At 37.9% G+C, this 22296-nt stretch overlaps 1 protein-coding gene across 18 annotated transcripts in view; it reads left to right on the forward strand.

Moving 5' to 3' along the window:
* Positions 1 to 22296, forward strand: part of CLOCK (clock circadian regulator) — a 121231-nt gene that overhangs the window by 90451 nt on the left and 8484 nt on the right. For all 18 annotated transcript variants that reach the window (XM_002804105.4, XM_078003571.1, XM_015138682.3 and 15 more), the window contains 11 exons: positions 1091 to 1173; positions 1388 to 1494; positions 3580 to 3727; positions 4261 to 4336; positions 7481 to 7622; positions 8525 to 8625; positions 9147 to 9236; positions 13661 to 13813; positions 14812 to 15024; positions 16074 to 16276; positions 20166 to 20430. In XM_002804105.4, the coding sequence (XP_002804151.4) occupies positions 1091 to 1173; positions 1388 to 1494; positions 3580 to 3727; positions 4261 to 4336; positions 7481 to 7622; positions 8525 to 8625; positions 9147 to 9236; positions 13661 to 13813; positions 14812 to 15024; positions 16074 to 16276; positions 20166 to 20430 (1581 nt within the window). The remainder of the gene's footprint in view (positions 1 to 1090; positions 1174 to 1387; positions 1495 to 3579; positions 3728 to 4260; positions 4337 to 7480; positions 7623 to 8524; positions 8626 to 9146; positions 9237 to 13660; positions 13814 to 14811; positions 15025 to 16073; positions 16277 to 20165; positions 20431 to 22296) is intronic.

Consider the following 22296-nt stretch of genomic DNA (forward strand, 5'->3'; position numbering starts at 1 on the left):
AAGATGGATGAGATGGAATTGATTTTTTAAATACTTAGATGAAATGGAAAAGATTTAGTAGTGGCCACTTAGATGGTGAAAGGTAAAAATGAAAGTATGTTTTAACTATCAGATTTCTAGAAACTGGCCACCATACATGTATAGAATAATATGGAAGATTGTGTGACTGGGTGTGAGGAGTAAAGCAATTAGTTTATTTTAGGACATACTGAATTTGAGATGTGTGAGGACATTCAGATAGTTGGAAATAAGGATCTGTAATTCAGGAGAGAGGTCTGAATTTTGAGTAAGTGTTTATAGGCATGTGTGAATGGAAAATGTGTAGAGTGAGAAGTACCCACCCAAAATCTTGCATCTAAAGGTTATTTATTACCACATTCTTTAGTACTGGAAAAGTAAAATGTATTAACTTGTTTAGAAGGGCCTGCATTTTAGCTTATGCCTAGAATCTCAGCACTTTGGGAGGCTGTGGTAGGCAGGTTGTTTGAGCCCAAGAGTTGAAAACCAGCCTGGACAACATAGTGAGACCCCCATCTCTACAAATAAAAATACAAAAATTAGCCGGGTGTGGTGGTGCATCCCTGTTGTCTCAGCTACTTAGGATGCTGAGGCAGGAGAATCACTTGAGCCCGGAATGTTGAGGCTGCAGTGAGCTGAGATCACACCACTGCACTCCAGCCTGAGTGACAGAGTGAGACCTTGTCTGAACAAATAAGTAAACATATACATACATACATAGAAACAACTAACTTGTTTAGGAAAAGTTATCTAGTAATGACAATTTATTTAACCTCTACCTCCTGGGTTCAAGTGATTCTGCTGCCTCAGCCTGCTGAGTAGCTGGGATTACAGGCACCCGTCACTGTGCCCTGCTGTGTTTTGTATTTTTAATAGAAATGGGGTTTCACCATATTGGCTGGGCTGGTCTCGAACTCCTGACCTTAGTGATTTGCCCACCTCAACCTCCCAAAGTGCTAGGATTACAGGTGTGAGCCACCGCGCCTGGCCATGACTTTTATTTTTATATGTAGCAATATTTAATATTCTTAAGGACACAAAGTATTTATAAATTTTAATTATTTGTTTGTAGGAAATGTGCACTGTTGAAGAACCCAATGAAGAGTTTACATCAAGACATAGTTTAGAATGGAAATTTCTGTTTCTAGATCACAGGTAATTCCTTTTTTAATTCCATGGAAAGGTAATAGTCATGTTATATAATTCTTAAAATTAATGGATTTCAAGGGGAAACTCTTTTTTAAATTAGGACTTTGAAACCTGTTCCCATTTTTTGAAAAATAAAACCTCCCCCCACCCAATTTTATTTCTAGTTGGAATATTTCTTATTTGGAAAAACTTATAATAATGATTTTTGTGTGTAATTTAGGGCACCACCTATAATAGGATATTTGCCATTTGAAGTTCTGGGAACATCAGGCTATGATTACTATCATGTGGATGACCTAGAGAATTTGGCGAAATGTCATGAGCACTGTAAGTAGATTTTAACATTTCTGGTGATAATAACTTTTATATAAACAGAAGTCGCATCCTGAAATTATAGGTCTAAGACACAGATTTATAATCATTTTCATATTTTTGAAATGTACTAAAAGATTTTGCTCTGTGTATATAACCAATCTAGTGGGAATCATTGATCAACTTGTTCCTATTTTTATAATAAGTAGAATTTCATAATATAGCATCTGATACACCTTGTTCTGAAGCATGTGAGCTCTATATCTGGAGTAAGAGAAGTAGATTCTTTTGAAAATTGTAATATGTCAAACTTTTGGAATATTGTTTCCTAAATTTTGATTTTGAGGCATGTGAATCTTTTCAGGAGCTAGCTACATGTTTGGAAAATCTGTTTTAGAAAGCTCATAGTAAGTGCTTGGTGTTACCTGCTTATTATTATTGTTGTTAGAGCAGGAGCGTTATCATCCTTTGTGCCAGGCACTGTTCTAAATCCTTTACATCTATTACCTCCATTATTCTCCGTCACAGTTCTAAAAGGTAGATACTATTATTGTCTTCATGAGTAAGCTGAAAACACAGTAAGGCTAAGTAATTCACCCATAATTTCATAGCTCATTGGTGGCAGAGACAGGATTGGAGCTTAGGCCGACTCTTTTATCACATGTATTTATTTTAGAAGTTTGTTTTAATGATGAGGTTTGTCTTAATGATATGTTTTATTTGCTTCTCTGATCCTCCTCCCAGATGCTTACCCTCTTGAGTGGTCACTAAAACCTAACTAGATATTTTAGACTTTTTCATGACATTTTATGCTGCTTTTATAAACCTCTGTGTATGAAAATGAAGCAGGTTGTATAATAGCATTAACTCTATGGAAAATTTTCAGAGTAAAGTCATTTCAGCACAAAAGATGTGGGCATTAAGTGCCATGATGTCGTGTAAAGAGCTGATACCTGTATTAACTAGCTGGGTAACTTTGGATAGCAAGTTTGTTTGTAGACCTTGATTTCCACCTTAGAGAGTAAGAGGCGGTGGTGGCGAGGTAGGGGGAGTTGGGGGAGAGATTGAGAGATCCTTGACCAGCATTTCCTAAGCTTTGTTCCACCAAATATTGGTCCATACAAAAAAGACTTTTTAGTCAAGGAAGACAGGGAAACACTTCATAATCCCTCAGAGAATCTGCACGTGCATTAGCATACTGTAGGTTTTGAGAAAACTGAAGACACCTATTTAACAGAAAGTTTCCCAAATTAATTTAACTACAAACTCCCCCCCCCCCTTTTTTTTTTTTTGAGATGGAGTTTTGCTTTGGCACCCAGGCTGGAGTGCAGTAGCACGTCTCAGCTCACTGCAACCTCCACCTCCCGGGTTCAAGTGATTCTGTTACCTCAGCCTCCTGAGTAGCTGGGATAACAGGCACGTGCCACCATGCCTGGCTAATTTTTGTATTTTCAGTAGAAATGGGGTTTCACTATGTAGGACAGGGTTGTCTCAAACTCCTGACCTCAAGTGATCCGCCCACCTCTGCTTCCCAAAGTACTGAGATTACAGGCGTGAGCCACCACACCCAGCCCAAAACCCATTTTTTTTGCTTAATATCTGTTAAAAGGCTTCAGAACTTAAAACCTACAGCACATGTTTTGGCAGTTACTGCACTCAGTTACTTTAGACAGTGAAGTTATTTTGATTTTGGTTAGTTAAGGTTTAAAATTAAATACTTTGAAGGTTCTGTACCTGCCAGAGTAGCTAGGAGAAAAAACTCAGGGGTGATTATTTATTGTTATTACCCTCTGTGTATCTAGGCAGGAGGAAGTCAGCAGTGTGAATTCTTAAGTATTTGGAAGTTAATTGTGTATGGAAAGATTGTAAGATCAGCAGTGACTAGCTCTGAGTTGGGCACTGTGGAAGATCTGATCATTGCTTGGGACCTTAAACTAGCTCTAAAGAATAACATTTTCATATTGACATATATGTTATCAAAAGGCCTGAAAAAGAATAGTGTATGTAAACTTAAATGTAAATGATAACTTTTGGTTAAAAAACAGATTCTTTGTAACTAATATGAATTAAAGAAAAAATATTTTTCTATTTTCCTTTTAGTAATGCAATATGGGAAAGGCAAATCATGTTATTATAGGTTCCTGACTAAAGGGCAACAGTGGATTTGGCTTCAGACTCATTATTATATCACTTACCATCAGTGGAATTCAAGGCCAGAGTTTATTGTTTGTACTCACACTGTAGTAAGGTAATAATTCTTTTAGAGAATTTCTGAATTATTGTAACATCCTATGATGATTTTGGCAATGTAACTTTTATGCGTAACTTGTTAAAGAACTACAAAGTGCTCTTTTCTCAACTTCTGATACATCCTTTCAGTGTTGCTATAAGCATTATATATAAATATAGGAATGCTATAGATATATAAGTCTTGATACAAGTTTTGCGCTTTACAGCAGAAGTTATTACTGTCATTTATGTAGCAGTGTCAGTCATGTAAAAGGAAAACTGTAGGTAGATAAGCATACACTTCCTTTACTTAGTTTTTCTTAATTTAAGTATTGTGGGGTTATGGATCATTTACAGCAGTGTTTGAAACTTTAAGATACCTAGAAAAATGCAAGTTAAATTAAGACATTACAGGTATATTTTAGGTTTGTATAGCACATAGCAAATAGTCTAGATGAGCAGATGAGACACATAACACTAAATAGTTACAACTGTGCAGTATTTTAAATGAATGACCAAACACTAAAATTTGATTATTTTTTCCATTTGTAGTTATGCAGAAGTTAGGGCTGAAAGACGACGAGAACTTGGCATTGAAGAGTCTCTTCCTGAGACAGCTGCTGACAAAGTATGTTTCTTACAATTTAAAAAACATGATTTTTAATTTCTCTCCAATGAAAGATGAAACTCGAAAATTAATAGGAAAATTATTTTTCAAATACTTTATTTCCTCACTTATAACAGGGATATGATTACTTTACTACTTATTTTTAATTTAGTATTTTAGAGTCTCACCTGCCTCTAAAAAGAAAATTGGATGAGAGACATATCTGATCTCAGATTAAAACTACCATTTATTCCCAGTGATGTACTAGTCTCTGGCTAGGTTATTTATATGAATTATGAAATATAATTTACACTTCAGATACTTTTATCTGGTAGATAATACCCCCACTTTGAAAATACTGAAATTGGAGTTTCAAGAGGGGAAAAACATCTCCCCTAAAGACACTGGCTGGGAAATTATAGTCAGAATTTGAACTCTGGTTTCTTTTTTGTTATATCAGGTCAAAAGTGTAGTATATTAGTTATCTGTAGCTGTGTAACAACTAACTCCAAAATTTAGTGATATAAAACAACACACTTCTTATCTCCTAGTTTGGTGAATCAAGAATCCAGGCACAGTTTAGCTGGGCCCTCTACTTCAGATTCTGTCATGAGGCTGTAATCAAGGTGTTGGTGGGAGCCACAGTCATCTCAAAGTTCAACTGAGGTGGAATCTGTTTCCACCTCACTTAGTGGTTGCTGGCACACAAGTTCCTCATGGGCAGTTGGACTGAGGGCCTTGGTTTCTTACTGGCTGAAGGCTATCCTCAGTTCCTTTCTAGGTGACCTTTTCCATCAGAGCAAGCATGCAAGATGAGCCAGGGAGAGAAACTACAAGTTGGAAGTCACAGTCTTTTGTAACCTAATCACAGAATTGATATTTCACCACTTTTGTCTATTCTATTCATTATAGAAGGAAATCAGTAGGTCCAGCCCACACTCAAGGTGGGAGGATTATACAAGGGCACAAATACCAGGAGGCAGGAATTGTGAGCCATGTCAGAAGTTGCCTACCACAGTATTTTTGGACCTGCAGAAAATAAGTGGAATGAAAAGAGTCAAAAATCTATATAAAACTTGGCTTAAATAGGCAGCATTCCAGGGGACAGTATGGTGGATGTCATCCAGTCATTCAACAAATGGGTACATTCTACCCAGCATGGCTCTAGATGCTGAGAATACAGCATTGAATAATGCAAACAACTTCCCTGCTTTCATAGATCCGAAAGAACTTTTCGAAAGAGGTTTTGTATGTTTAGAAGAAGAGGATATAGTATGTTTTGGTAAAAGACATTATTTTCTGAGAAAAGTTCTTAAAATCTAGGGTTTCTTGATTAGGGGACCATTATGAAAACTTAAGTAATACAGAGATTAATTATCCTTCTTTTTCCTTCATGCAAAGATTCAATCCTAGTAAATCCTGAATTGCCCTATTTCCAAAATACACTCTAGCTCTGTCTACTTTCTCACCATATTTACTGCCAGCATCATGATCCACCTGGGGTTTAGGGACAAGGTCCTTCTGAGATATTTTTGAGAAACTTCAGTGTGTGGATGGTTTAAAAATCGTGAGTCTTGGCCGGGCGCGGTGGCTCAAGCCTGTAATCCCAGCACTTCGGGAGGCCGAGATGGGCGGATCACGAGGTCAGGAGATCGAGACCATCCTGGCTAACATGGTGAAACCCCGTCTCTACTGAAAAATACAAAAAACAGCCGGGCGAGGTGGTGGCCGCCTGTAGTCCCAGCTACTCGTGAGGCTGAGGCAGGAGAATGGCATAAACCCGGAAGGCGCAGCTTGCAGTGAGCTGAGATCCGGCCACTGCACTCCAGCCTGGGTGACAGCATGAGACTCCGTCTCAAAAAAAAAAAAAAAAAAAAAAATCATGAGTCTTGATGGGATCACCAAGGGGATGGGTATGTCTTGGAGCACTCCAGTATTAACAGGTGATGGAGACAAGGAAGAGTCAACAACAGGGGGGTAATAACTAGTAAGTTAGGAATAAAACCAGGTAGTTACTTAGAAGACAAGAGTATCAGTGAGGAGTGAATGATCAGCTTTATCAGATTCAGCTGAAATAAGTTAAATTTTAGATGAGTGCTGAGAACTGAGCATTGACTTTAACATTTAATTCATTGGTGATCAATAATAACAGATTTTGTGGAGTAATAGTGTGGGTGAAAGCATGATTAGAGTGGGTTTAAAAGAGAATTTTCCAGGATGGGGGAATTAGGGACAGTGAATAGGGAGGGGTTTTGCTACAAAGAGAAGAGAAATGGGGCAGTGGTAGGAAGGGAAAGTGGGCTTAAAGGAAGTTTTTGCTTTTTTTTTTTTTTTTTTTAAGTTGAAAGAAATAACAGCATGTTTGTATACAGATGAGAAGGAGATGATGGAGAAAGAAACATTGGTGATGGGAAAGATTAGTGTCGCTTTATGAAACTATGACACTAGCTCCTGGGCTTAAGCAGTTCTCTTGCCTCAGCTTCCTGGGTAGTTGGCATCACAGGCATTCACCTGGCTTTCTCCCCTATGTTTTCTTCTAAGTGTTACATAGTTTTAGCTGTTAACGTTTAGGTCTGCGATTCATTTTGAGTTGATTTTTTGTTTTTGTTTTTTTGTGTTTTTTTTTTGAGATGGAGTCTTGCTCTTTTGCCCAGGCTAGAATGCAGTGGCAGGATCTCGGGGGACTACAACCTTTGCCTCCTCGGTTCAGGGGATTCTCCTGCCTCAGCCTCCCAAGTAGCTGGGATCACAGGCACCTGCCACCATACCTGGCTAATTTTTATAGTTTTGGTGTAGAGAAGGGGTTTCACCATGTTGGCCAGGCTGGTCTCAAACTCCTGACCTCAGGTGGTTTACCTGCCTCAGCTTCCCAAAGTGCTGAGATTACAGGTGTGAGCCACCACACCTGGTCTTGAGTTAATTTTTGCATACGGTGTAAGAGATTCCAACTTCATTCTTCTTCTGCTTTTTTTAAATAGTAAATGAAGCCAAAACTTTCTGGCTATAACACATAAATTTTCATTTCTTTACATATGTATGTACATACAGGTACTTTTGCCTTGTTACAGACAAAAACTGATTTTTTTGTTGTTGATAACAGTATTGTGAATTTGAGATCTCTGAACTGAACCACAAGAAAACATTTATTTTACTCTGTCTCCTTAGAGCCAAGATTCTGGGTCAGACAATCGTATAAACACAGTCAGTCTCAAGGAAGCATTGGAAAGGTTTGATCATAGCCCAACCCCTTCTGCCTCTTCTCGGAGTTCAAGAAAATCATCTCACACAGCAGTCTCAGACCCTTCCTGTGAGTACCCTTACTTCAAAGCAGACTTCTTTAAAGTAACTAAACTGTTAGTTAGTTATCTCAGCATTTCTCATCAAATGCTTCTTTAAAATTACAAGTTTTTACATTTCTGAAATATATTAACCTTTCCAGTGAGTTAAAGGCACGTTGCCCACTTTTAGCAAAGAATTAAGTTCTTCAAGTAGCCTATTAAAATGTGTAGGTGGTAATGGTGGTGGTGGTGTTTTTAATCATCCCTCAAAAAGAAAGGCAACTATTTATTGTGTTTTTTACTGTAGGGCCAGTAAGTGTTCTTAGGTTTGCTTTTTGAAAGTTTTTTTTATTGTCTTCTCTTTATGAAGACTTGTATAATTGTCATTAAATTAGTAACTTTTTGTATTTAAAGTTTTCCTATTTAAAATATTTTCTTTGTGCTCATAAAAAGATAGAAGTAACTATATTGAATCATCTGTCATGGACTTCACTTTCATTGAATGGTTTGGAAAAATAATTCAAAAGCCATTTTTATTAACTGAAATGCATTTTGAGATTAATCTTTTTTTTTTTTTTTTGAGACGGAATCTCACTCTGTCGCCCAGGCTGGGGTGCAGTGGCTGGATCTCAGCTCACTGCAAGCTCCGCCTCCCGGGTTTACGCCATTCTCCTGCCTCAGCCTCCCGAGTAGCTGGGACTACAGGCGCCCGCCACCTCACCTGGCTACTTTTTTGTATTTTTTAGTAGAGACGGGGTTTCACCGAGTTAGCCAGGATGGTCTCGATCTCCTGACCTCGCGATCCGCCCGTCTCGGCCTCCCAAAGTGCTGGGATTACAGGCTTGAGCCACCACGCCCGGCTGAGATTAATCTTTAAAAAGTATATTTTACAAAGTACTAATGCTCTTCTGATTTTGTTGAATGACTTCAGCAACACCAACCAAGATCCCGACAGATACGAGCACTCCGCCCAGGCAGCATTTACCAGCTCATGAGAAGATGGTGCAAAGAAGGTCATCATTTAGTAGTCAGGTAAGCTCTTCAGTGGATATTCTTCTGAATAAAAATTTATTAAGAGGGGAAAAAATGATCTAAATCTTCAGAAATTCATTGATTTGTTACCCCTCTTTGTAAAGATCAAAATAGTTACTGATATGTGACGCTCAAGACTTCCCTTTTTTGTGTGAAGTGGTTGTCATGTGTATCAGTCCTTTCAATTATTTTTCAAGTAAAATTTTTTTTTTTTTTAATTGTGGAAAGCTCATAATTGATAACTGTTTTATGTCTGAGTTCAAGTACCTATTGTCTTAAGTCTGACCAGCTTTTATTGAGAGCTTGTTCAAGGTGTACTATAGGAAGTTCCTTGGAAAATAAAATATAAATAGGGAACAGGCCTTTCCAGTATAGACGGGAAGACATAACTGTATTCAGCTAACAAAAATATGAGGCAAATGGTAAGTTTATTAATATGAATATCATATTGATATTTCTGCTGGAAGTACTCATGTATGGGAATGAGAATCACTTCAGTGTTATTTTTTGTTTTGCTCTAGTCCATAAATTCCCAGTCTGTTGGTTCATCATTAACACAGCCAGTGATGTCTCAAGCTACAAATTTACCAATTCCACAAGGCATGTCCCAGGTATTTTTTGGTTTTTGTTTCAGTTGCATATTTGAAAATGATAAATTGCTTTTAAGCTAATGTAATTAAAAAAAAAAAATCCATGCTTGCTGGCAAGCACCTGTAAGCACAGCTACTTGGGAGGCCGAGGTAGGAGCACATACACACACACACACACACGCACGCACGCACATATATAATTATAGTTACAGATGCAGTGAATCTTAACTGGGGCCATTTAGAATATCTGGGGACATTTTTGGTTGTCGTAATGATTGTGGGGTATCACTGGCCCTTAGTGAGCATGGTCCAGGAATCCTAATTATCTTTCAGGATGCATGACAGTCTTGCACAACAAAGAATTGTCTTGCTTAATATGCCATAACACTCCCTCATTGAGAAACACTATAGACATAAAGATATTAAAGATGAAATGTAGCTGTGCATTTTGTTGTTCCAATGAATACTGGAAGAATTGAGTAACTTTATTTGTATATTCATTCTTTCAGTATTTATTGAGTTCCTTGTGTGTAACAGGCATTGCAGATGCTGACAGTACAAATATAATATCTATACTAAAAAACCATTACATCTAGAGGGAACGACAGATAACTACAATTCCACATTATATTGCCTGTGCTGAAGGTATATAAGTTGATATGTAAGCACATTGTGTGAATCCTTAATGCAATCTGAGGAAGTGAAGGAAAACTTTCTAGAATTGTTTCTTGGCCTAAGTTCAGAAGGAGGCCTGAAAGTGGAAAGTAGCCAGAAAAGGGGGGAGTAATTCCAAAAGTGATGCTGCGTTACTTTGGAGCCTAACTTCCCAACTTGTAATTTATGACTCTGTACTCTTTCAGTGCCTCAAACACATTAAAAATACTACGGAGAAATAGTATTTTTCTTCAACTTTTCTGTTTTGTTTGGCATTAAATATACCTTAACTTAGCAGGTCTTGATTTCAAGGAATGATCATTAATAATAGGTAAAAACAGTATTTTTTTAAAAATAGCTCTCTCTGGGCCGGGCGTGGTGGCTCACTCTTAAAATCCCAGCGCTTTGGGAGGCTGAGGCGGGTGGATCACCTGAGGCAGGGTGTTCGAGACCAGCCTGGCCAACCTGGGGAAACCCCGTCTCTACTAAAAATACAAATATCAGCCGGGTGTGGTCGCGGGCACCTGCAATCCCAGCTACTTGAGAGGCTGAGTAACGAGAATCGCTTGAACCCAGGAGGCAGACGTTGTAGTGAGCCGAGATCACGCCACTGCACTCCTACCTGGGCAACAAGAGTGAGACTCCATCTCCAAAAAAAAAAAAAAAAAAGGTCTATCTTATATGGTTATTTAAGTTATACATATATGATAGGAGATACGTACTTTCTATATTATTAGTTTTTTAATCTCAGGATTCTAAAGCATTTCTTAACATTTTATGGGAATATTTTCATGAAATAAAAGATACGTACTATGTCAAAAATGTTAGTAAGCATTCATATCTCACATTTTGTTCACTAATAAAACCAAATGCCTTCCCTCAGTTCTGTGGTTTTACTTCCTGTTATCCTGCCTTCTGTGTTTGTTACTATTTTCTTTTTGTACTTGATAGAAATCCTTTAAGTGATAGCAATATAATGCTTGTCCAAGGGTACAAATAACTTTAGTTATAATAAAATAACATTTGTATGATATAAATGTAACTTTTTTATTTTTTAATTTTTTGAGACAACGCCTCACCCTGTCTTCCAGACTGGAGTGCAGTGGCGCTATCTTGGCTTACTGCAACCTCTGCTTCCTGGGCTCAGGCGATCTTCCCTCCTCAGCCTCCCAAGTAGCTGGGACTACGGGTGCATGCCACCACACCTGGCTAATTTTTATATTTTTAGTAAAGACGGGGTTTCACCCTGTTGCCCAGGCTGGTCTCAAACTCCTGGACTCAAGCATTCTGCCCACCTCAGCCTCCCAGAGTCCTGGGATTACAGCTGTGAGCCACCATGCTTGGCCATAATTATAACACATTGTCTAATTTAAAAAAAAAAAAAAAAAAAAAAGCTTGAGGGAGTTGAGGTACTAAATTAATTTATATTTTCTCAAGCTAGTATAATATAATATATGATATGGTCTGGTTATTGTTAATTTCCGAAATCAAAGTTGTGTGCTCTGAAATGTAATTTAGTATCCCGAATACAAACTATTCAAGATGGAGTTAAAAAGCTTTGGATGGGAAGGACATTTCTCGCTTTTACATACAGTTCACTGTAAGAGGCTACTTTAAGACTCTTTAAGACAGATTTCCTTCCAATAAAGAGAAACTCTTCCTGCTTTTACACTGTATCATGTACTGAAAATTCATGGGAATAATTAAAGAGCCTGTGTAGACTTAAGAGATGAATCACCAAATGTGGCTAAATTATAAGTAGAAGAAAATAGGAGCTGCTCATGACTCAAATAAAACAGAGAAATAAGATTGAAAACATAATTTTATTTTCATTCATGTATGTGTTTGTTCATTCATACTTGCCTAGTCTTTAAAAGCCCATGTTCTATACTTACCTGAGGATAGTTTCCATTGAAGATAGAAGTGAAAATATTATTATTGGTTATCTGTCAGATTTTTGCAACTTTGAGTAATTCTACTCATGTACACATAGAGGACATTCTAGGGATGACAGAAATTGATACAAATTAACTCCAGGTGCAGACTACTTTTTCCTTTGTTAAGGGGTAAAAATGAAGCTAAGAAGTTTAAATACGACTGGGCACGGTGGCTTGTGGGAGGATTGCCTGAGCTCAGGAGTTCAACACCAGACTGGGCAACATGTGAGACCCCATCTCTTAAAAAAAAAAAAAAATTAGCCGGACATGGTGGCATATGCCTGTAATGCCAGCCACTTGGGAGGCTGAAGTGCAAGGATTGCTTGAGCCTGGGTGGTTGAGGCTGCAATGAGCCATGATCACACCACTGCATTCCAGCCTGGGTGACTCTGTCTCAAAAAAAAAAAAGTAGTTAAATTTTTTTCCAGTAAGTGATAGCCACAATATGAGCTCAGGTCTTGTAAATCCAGGGTGTATGTGTAATCAGTCAATATCCAGTCAGAAGCCAGAAGCATACCGGAAATTTGAACAGGAATAATATAAAAAAGTATTAACGGTAACACAGATTAACTCCTAAAAGAAGTAAAGAGAACCTAAAGAATATAGGAATAAGGCTAGGTGTGGTGGCTCATGCCTGTATTCTCAGCACTTTGGAAGACTGAAGGAGGAGGACTGCTTGAGCCAGAGAGTTCAAGAGTAGCATAGGCAACATAGGAAGACCCTATTTCAACTATATATGTATGTTTTTAATTTTTATTTATTTATTTTGAGACAGAGTCTCGCTCTGTTGTCCAGGCTGGAACGCAGTGGCGTCATCTCGGCTCACTGCAAGCTCTGCCTCCCGGGTTCGTGTCATTCACCTGCCTCAGCCTCCAGAGTAGCTGGGACTACAGGCGCCCACCACCACGCCCAGCTAATTTTTTTTGTATTTTTTGGTAGGGACAGGGTTTCACTGTGTCAGCTAGGATGGTCTCGATCTCCTGACCTCGTGATCCACCTGCCTCGGCCTCCCAAAGTGCTGGGATTACAGATGTGAGCCACCACACCTGGCCAAAAAATACATTTTTGTATTAGTCAGGTGTGGTGGTGCATGCCTGTGGTCCCAGCCACTGGGGAGGCTGAAATGGGAGGATCTCTTGAACCCAGAAAGTTAAGGCTGCAGTGAGCCTGGGTGACAGAGGGAGATCCTATCTCAAACAAACAAACAAAAAAAGAATATAGAAATAGCAGATGCAGAGAGCAACCACTCTGTAAGGCAGATGGAGAGTACCCAAGGAAGGAACATACTTAAAAGACTCCCCCCAAACTGCCGACCTCCTCTCCCCCCATGCCAGGCTAAGACACAGATCTTCTTGGGGCAGATGTGGCTATAGCAACGGGGTAATAGAGAAGTTCACTGACATGCTGCAGATTAGAGCTAGAGAGCTGGAAGCATCAGCTGGGGTACTGGTAAAGCTTTCAGGGAAGCTGCCCGCTAGGATGTCATTGAGACTTGCTGGAAAGCCACCTGCCGGGAAGCTGACAAGGCTAACTGGGAAGCTTCCCGTTGGCTTCCCGACATAAGAGCAAGAAGGAAAAGCACCAGAACCAGGAGTTGAGCACCTTTCTTGGCAGTGTCCCTCCAGCACCACCTACTGATGTGGATAACTTTGTGCCTGCTGGCAAAGGAGAAATATTTTGAAGGTCCAGGTCCAATATCACAAAGCAGAGCAAGATGGGTGGATTAGGAACTAAGGGGCATAATCAGCATAGCATCCTTCACTCATGTTACACTGCTTACTTTTCACATTGCACAATTATAAGGAGTAAGTAATTCTAAAATATTTTGTACTTTTGCCATACGTGGTACTTCAGTTTCAGTTTTCAGCTCAATTAGGAGCCATGCAACATCTGAAAGACCAGTTGGAACAACGGACACGCATGATAGAAGCAAATATTCATCGGCAACAAGAAGAACTAAGAAAAATTCAAGAACAACTTCAGATGGTCCATGGCCAGGGGCTGCAGGTAATTGTTATATTTGAACACAAACAAAGCATCCCATTCACATTTTGGATTTCTAGCAAAGTTAACTTTTCTTAATTAAAAGTGAGATGCAAGAGATACGTTTTATCAATTCAGTTAAATATTCACTGGTTACCTACTCAGTATGATTATACTTTACAGTCTCTAAAGATAATTCATTCCTGAGGGTATTTCTGTCAACATCCTTGTTTCTCCAGTCATCTTTTTTACCAGTCCAAATTTTAGTAAGTTTGAATCCATAATATAAAAATTATATTTTACATCAAGTTTTAGGTACCTCTTGGGTACAGAATTTATAAATCAATCATCAGTAATATTTTTATTAAACTACCAGTATGTATGATTCAAATTAGTCTTACATGACCAACCAGCAGGACCACTCCAGGAGACTATGACTTTGGTAAAGGGAAACGGAGTGAAAACTACTTCTGTCTGATGTTATAAAGTATAAATGATAAGTGATACAGAGCTGTCAGTCCACAGACTGAGTAGCACCGAGTTACACTTTTTCTAACAATTGGAAACATAGAATTAAAATAACTGAAAGATTGAATATGAAGTTTCGTGTTTTATTCACTAATTATTTATTGCTAATTCTTCAAAGTGACTTAACCTTGTTACTTGCTTTTTAAATGTACTTTATAGCTTGATTTTTTTTTTTTTTTTTTTTTTTTTGAGATGGAGTCTTGCTCAGTCACCCAGGCTGGAGTGCGGTGGCGCGATCTCGGCTCACTGCAAGTTCCGCCTCCCGGGTTCTCGCCATTCTCCTGCCTCAGCCTCCCGAGTAGCTGGGACTACAGGCGCCCGCCACTACGCCCGGCTAGTTTTTTGTATTTTTAGTAGAGACGGGGTTTCACCGTGTTAGACAGGATGGTCTCGATCTCCCGACCTCGTGTAGCTTGATTTTGCCTTCTTTTTAATGCTCTCATTCTTCTTTTCAATCTACAAAGCTCATTTTAACATAATCTTTATTTTTAAAGATGTTTTTGCAGCAATCAAATCCTGGGTTGAATTTTGGTTCTGTTCAACTTTCTTCTGGAAATTCATCTAACATCCAGCAACTTGCACCTATAAATATGCAAGGCCAAGTTGTTCCTACTAACCAGATTCAAAGTGGAATGAATACTGGACACATTGGCACAACTCAGCACATGATACAACAACAGACTTTACAGAGTAGTACATCAACTCAGGTAATGTTACTGAGCACAGCGGGCTATGGAGTGGTCAGTGTTTGGAATGCACACTATTGCTGAAACAGAAATAAAGCTCTAATGATAAAATATCATTTCAAAATTTAATCATATTTAGAAAGTACAGCATTGAAAGTGATCATGAAAATGTTTTGTGCTAATCATGTTAGTATCAAATATTTTCAGCTTTTTTTTTTTTTTTTTTTTTTGAGACAGAGTTTTCGTCCTGTTGCCCAGGCTGAAGTGCAATGGCATGATCTTAGCTCACTGAAACCTCTGCCTCCTGGGTTCAAGCGATTCTCCTGCCTCAACCTCCTGAATAGCTGGGATTACAGGCACCCGCCACCACGCCGGGCTAATTTTTGTATTTTTGTTAGAGATGGGGTTTCACCATGTTGGCCAGGCTGATCTCGAACTCCTGACCTCAGGTGATCGCCCACCTCAGCCTCCCAAAGTGCTGGGATTACAGGCATGAGCCACTGCACCCAGCCGAGCTTTAAAATATATCACAATCTGTTTAAAGATGTAGTCTAGTAATTATACCAAGTTACTATAACTTAGACTATTTCTGTATGTTAAAAAGGTATGACTTGCTCAAGAGGCTGACCAGGAAGCCTGCTGGTGCAGAATAGACTGTTGGGGGAGGGGGCAGTAATGGTTTATTGACTATTCCAGAAAATATTGGCAATTATTGTACATCTGTGACTGTAAATCCCAAGGATTTAAATGAAAAATAGCAAAATACCCACTAATTAGTTATTCACTTTGGGCATTTAACAGAAATTCTTCGGGTATATTTTATATCATCTCTATTATAGTCACACTTCTTTCTAAAGTCATAGCTTACCTTCCAGCAAGATATTCAAGACTAATTCATTCTCAATTACCATGAGTCATTCCTTTGTGGTTATATTTCTCCCAGAGTAATATATCCTGCCACTTCTTTCTCTGTCATATTGTCATATTGTTAGAATGATGAATTCTAGCATACTTCCCAAATGATTATTTTCAGTTAATCTGTCTATAAAATCTCTCTTTATTTTTAACAGAGTCAACAAAATGTACTGAGTGGGCACAGTCAGCAAACATCTCTACCCAGTCAGACACAGAGCACTCTTACAGCCCCACTGTATAACACTATGGTGATTTCTCAGCCTGCAGCCGGAAGCATGGTCCAGATTCCATCTAGTATGCCACAAAACAGCACCCAGAGTGCTGCAGTAACTACATTCACTCAGGACAGGCAGATAAGGTAGTTGTCATATTTCATTTGTTATTTTGAAAATTGTAAACCGATTAATTAGAAAACAATAATTTGATTTTTTAATCAAATTTTTTAATGTGACTTTAATGTGTTGCTCACTGCAGCCAGTGTTCTTAAATTTGAAATAAAAACACATAATTTATTCATTGTTTAAAGACTTCATAATTAAAGGGTAACAACAAATTTTGTTTCTTGTCCAAAAATATGCTGCAAGATATTATAGAATACAGATTCTACAGCACATTGTTAGAAAAGGTTTATGACAGGCTCTGTGTCACTGTGAAGCTTTTGTCTTTTCAATATAGATGCTAGAGAATGTCCATGTAGTAACAGTGGTTAGGGTAGCTTACCTTCTTTAAGTTTGTTAAATGCTCAAAATATGTTGTCTCAAATTGTCATTTATTAAAAGAAAATGTAAATGAGGGCCTTCTTTTATTTCCCAGATAAGAAAAAAGTGAATATTCAGTAATTAGCCAAGGGGTCTCTAGCTAGCTAAGGTGATGAGGGAGGGAGCTCTGAACACAGAACTTGGTGTCGTCATTTCAATGCTCAAGTGCTTAAACATTTATTGCAGAAAGGTTTTGTGGCCTGCTCTGGAAAAACAACCATCTATGACTTATTTTAGTGCACTGATCACGTGAGCAGTGCCCATTCTATCCAATATATAGTTTTTTTATCCCTCACCCCCACCATCCTCCTCCAAAGTCTATTATATCACTCTGTATGCCTTTGCTGTACCCATAGCTTAGCTCCCACTTACCAGTGAGAATATATAGTATTTGGTTTTCCATTTCTGAGTTACTTCACTTAGAATAATGGCCTCCACCTCCATCCAAGTTGCTGCAGAATGCATTATTTTATTCTTTTTTTATGGCTGAGTAGTAGTCCATGGTGTATACATACCACATTTTCTTCATCCACTCACTGGTTGATGGGCACTTAGGTTGATTTCATATCTTTGGAATTGTGAATTGTACTGCGATAAACATATGTATGCAGGTGTCTTTTTGATACAATGACTTCTTTTCCTTTGGGTAGATACCCAGTAGTGGGATTGCTGGATCAAATGGTAGATCTACTTTTACTTCTTTGAGAAATCTCACATTCCCACCAGCAGTGTGTATTGTTTTTTGACTTTTTAATAATGGCCAGTCTGGCTGGGGTAAGGTGATATTTAACTGTGGTTTTAAGTTGCGTTTCCCTGAACATCTATCTATGGAGGAGGACAGAAACCACATCTTAGTAAACATTTGAAGGCCTACCTAGATGAATATGGCATCGTCCCTTCCCCAAGGGAAAGACCAGACTAGTAAAAGCAATAGAAAGATAAACAAATCAGTATTATTTGGTATGATGAATACTTTAGAGTATTCTAAAGAGAAAGGAGGAAGTGAGCAGTTTTTTGTTTGTTTTTTTGTTTTTGTTTTGTTGTTTTGTTTTTGTAAGCAGTTTCATGGGTTGAGTCAAGCAGGTGAATAACAGTGTGGTCAGGAAAGCTTCACTAAGGCAGAGATACTTGCCCGGACTCTTCGAGAGCTTGGCTTTTGGTGTGGGTGTGGGCACGGAGTCTAGGGAAGCATTCTGGGCAGAGGGAGTCGTGTATACAAAGCTGCAGAAGTGTGAGTTACACGAAAGCAGATTAAAGAAAATGTTCTTATCACATTTACCAGTGAGCCATGGGCTAATTCAGATGTTAATTTCATTTAAGATTACAGAGAAATCAGCACCTAGCACTTCTGTGACTAAGTGTACTTTGTAAATATTACTTATTTCTTTGGACTTTCTTAATATGGACAATTTTAATTCTTTATAGTTTTGCATTAAAGTATTTGGTTGTGTAATATATAAAATACAGTATTTTCAAGATCTGTACTAAGTGTAATATTATATACTTTAAACAGTTTGTAAGTACAGTTATGTCATGCCACATCTATGTTAGAGTCATATCTCACTGTAATGACCAATGTTATAAACTAACTTCATCTCACAGAAAAGGCAAATGGAAATAATATTGTTCCACAAAGAAGCATCATTTTTTTGTGTTACTGTTCTTTCATTTCAATAAGCAAAAGGAAGCAGGGAAAGAGGGAAAAATTAATGAATTCTAGCACAGCAGATGCTATGCTGCATTGATAAATTCATAAATTGAGAGGAGTTTTATTCACTGTTAGAATGTCATTTGGTTTTGAATTATATTTATAAGATACAATTTTGTGTGAATTTCTTCTGTAAACCTAGAGTTTAAAAAAATTACATTATGATAGCTTTGTTTATTCTTGAACTGTGTGCCAGTATAGCAGATGAATCATGTGCCACATGTATCTGACTCCCTGGTACCTAGTAATTTTATAAAAAGAAAAAGGTTCTTTTTTTTATAGATTTTTAAAAAATTTTATTGTGGAAAAATGCAAATGACATAAAAGTTACCATGTTAACCATTTTAAAGTATACAGTTCCTTGTCATTGAGTACGATTGTTACCATCTCCCCTAACCATCTCCAGAACTTTTTTCATCTTCCCAAACAGAAACTCCATACCCATTATACAAGTCCCCATTCTTCTCTCCCCAGTCCTGGGCAACCACCATTCTATTTTCTGTCCCTGTAAATTTGACTAGTCTAAGTACCTCATATAAATGGAATCAAACAGTATTTGTCCTTTTGTGAATGGCTTATTTTACTTAGGATAATGTTCTCAGGGTTCATCCATGTTACAGCAGTTGTCAGAATTTCTTTCCTTTTTAAGGCTAAGTAATATTCCACTCTACTGTGTTTTACTTATTCATTCCATCTGTCAATGGAGTCTTGGGTTACTTCTACTTTTTGGCTCCTGTGAATAACGCTGCTTATGATTATGGGTGTACAAATATCTCTTTGAGTCCCTGCTTTCATTTTGGGGAGTTATGTAAGCAGAAGTGGAATTCCTTCATATAGTAATCCTATAGTAAATTTTTTGAGGAACTGCATACTGTTTTCCATAGTGGCTGCACCATTTTTACATTCCCACCAGCACTACGCAAGATTTCTCTACTTGCTTGCCAACACTGGTCATTTTCTATTGTTGTTTGTCTTTTATAATAGCCATCCTGATGGGTATAAAGTAGCCTCTTGTTGTGGTTATGATTTGTATTTCCCTAATGATTAGTGATGTTGAGCATCTTTTCATGTGCTGATTAGCCATTTGTGTATCTTCTTTGGAGAAATGTTTGTTCAAGTTTGACCTTTGCCCATTTTTTTAATTGGGTTGATTGTTGGTGAGTTGAAGGAGCTCTTAGACATTCTGGTTATTAATCCCTTATCAGAAAGATGATAGGCAGTTATTTTCTCCCATCTGTGGGATGGGAGAGTTACCTTTTTACTCTGTTGATAGTGCCCTTTAATTCACAAGATTTTTAATTTGATATAGTCCAGTTTATTTGTTTATCTGTTCTTTTGTTGCCTGTACTTTCAGTATCATATCTAAGAAATTACTGCTAATGTCAGTTGCTAGTTATTGCTAAATCCATTGTCATGAAGCTTTTCGCCTATGTTTTCTTCTAAGAGTTTTATAGCATTAGCTCTTATATTTTGGTCTTTGGTCCATTTCAAGTTAATCTTTGTCTATGATGTGAGGTAAGGATCTAACTTTATCCTTTTGAATGTGGATATCCAAAAATGTTTTGTATTTTTGTTACACGTTGATCTTGCTGTATGAATTGTTTTACTGTTATACCAAAGGGAATCTTTTAAAATGAAACAAAGTAGGAATATACAGACCTTGAAAAACTAAATTGGCAATGTCATTGGGTATTATCTTAGGTAAGTATTTACTCCACTGCCTTTTATGATGTATACCTTGTACTTTGGACTCCAATTTTTTTCCTTCTTTCTTCTAACAGATTTTCTCAAGGTCAACAACTTGTGACCAAATTAGTGACTGCTCCTGTAGCTTGTGGGGCAGTCATGGTACCTAGTACTATGCTCATGGGCCAGGTGGTGACTGCATATCCTACTTTTGCTACACAACAGCAACAGTCACAGACATTGTCAGTAACACAGCAGCAGCAGCAGCAGCAGCAGCAGAGCTCCCAGGAGCAGCAGCTCACTTCAGTTCAGCAACCATCTCAGGCTCAGCTGACCCAACCACCGCAACAGTTTTTACAGGTAATTCTCGCCATGGGAAAGCTGCTTCAAACTCATTACTTTCATGTAATGAAATTAAGCATTAAGTGAACAGTTTTGTGAGTGATGTGAAAAATTCACAAAGCTTATTGTACAGTTTAAATCTCTACAAAGATGGAAAGCTGTCCTGGTTGGCAATTTTTTTTCTTCCCTTGTTCAGTCGTTGGAAGACTTTAGACCTGCCTTTGGGTATACCCAGTTATCAGAACTGCTGGACAGAGTGAGTGGCCTACTTCCTGCCCACCTGTTTTCTCAGTCTCTGACTAGAGTTTCTGGAACTTAAGCAAGTACCTCTTTCCTCCTTTTTCTAGCCAACCATAAATTCTACTCTGTACAGAGCAGGGATTTCTTTTTACTGGTATGAGTGTTACCTTAAATTATTTTGTTGAATTCAATCTTATTATAATTTTTGAGTTATAAATTAGTATCAGAGGAGAAATACCGTGGAGGTGTAGTATATGTATGAGCTAAGTATATGTATAGCTAAGAACTTGGGCTGTAAAGTCTAGCTGCCCTGGGGTTGAGTCACTGCTGCACCACGTACTGCGTGACCTTTGGCAGGTTGCTTACTCTTGCTAAACGTCACGTGTAAAGTGGAGGTTATAATAGTTGATACCTCATGGATTAATAATGCTTGTAAATCACTGAATATAAGAAAGACAAGGCACATAGCTGTTATATATGTGACTGCTATATTGACAAATGTCATAGACACTTGGATTAGCCAAAATATAGATGCAGATATCATGTAGATAAATCAGACCATCTCTCCTTATCTATGGGATACAGAAGAAAGTCACTAGGGCGAGATCCTCATCAGAGAAATGAACAAAACCCTTATCTGGACCTCAGGATCTTCACTAGAAATCCACCTTTTCCCCTTCTGGCCTAGCTGGAGCATTTTGAATGTAGGCTAGCCTGGAAGTGTACTAGAGACCACTGCATCTAGGCCAGGCACTTATCATTAATTTCTGAGTTACACAACATGTGATGTGATTATTGTATTCTATATTTGGGCATAAATATAGTCTTAATTTGTCACCCTTTGTGTGCTGGTCCAAATATAATCCTTGTCTGTGGTGTGGAAAACTAAAACAGGCTAGTTGCCATAATATCTGATAGTCATACAGTCTCTTAGACTTTAAGCCTATGCTGCAGAGATAACTGGGGTAGCTACTATTACAAATAAAGAAATAACAAAAACTTAAAACAAGTTCTAAATTATTATGTAGGGAAAATATATCCAATGAGAATTAAGCATAAGCTAAAAAAAGGAGAGGACCTGCCTTAACATCTCAGTCTTCTAAGTTATCAAGGAACAAAGCCCTTAAAAGAATAAACATTCTCAAAAAAAAAAAAAAAAAAATTGGCATCCCAAAGACATAGGGCCCACAAAGAAATAAGATAGGCAATACCTCTCATAAATACACTTGTATGTAGGTAATAAATACACAACTTGGCCTTTCTAAATTATGTAATACCTAGTTCTAAAACATGCTCCTGTTGTAATCTTATAAGGCTCGTAAGTATCCTGAAGTCTTTGCCTTACATAGCTTTTCCTAATAACAAAGAGCGAAAGAAAACTCTGAAGGTCCTTGACAAGGTGTAGTAGTCTTTAAGGTTTGTCAAGGATTTGCTCTTTTGTGTGTGTGTGTGCATGTTTCTTTCATGTACATTTGCAAAAATCGCCCACCACAGCTCCATTTTGAAATTAAGAACCCTGCATCAAGTTGTACTGTCAGTAATGGGGAAAGGACTTTCATTGTAAAAATTGATTTTCTTTCCGTTAATGTTTTTTTGTATCCGAGAGTTTCACGTTAATGAACAGCACGTCAGAAGTAAAAATTT

This window comes from Macaca mulatta, chromosome 5 (genome assembly GCF_049350105.2).
Source record: "Macaca mulatta isolate MMU2019108-1 chromosome 5, T2T-MMU8v2.0, whole genome shotgun sequence".
Taxonomy (NCBI): Eukaryota; Metazoa; Chordata; class Mammalia; order Primates; family Cercopithecidae; genus Macaca; species Macaca mulatta.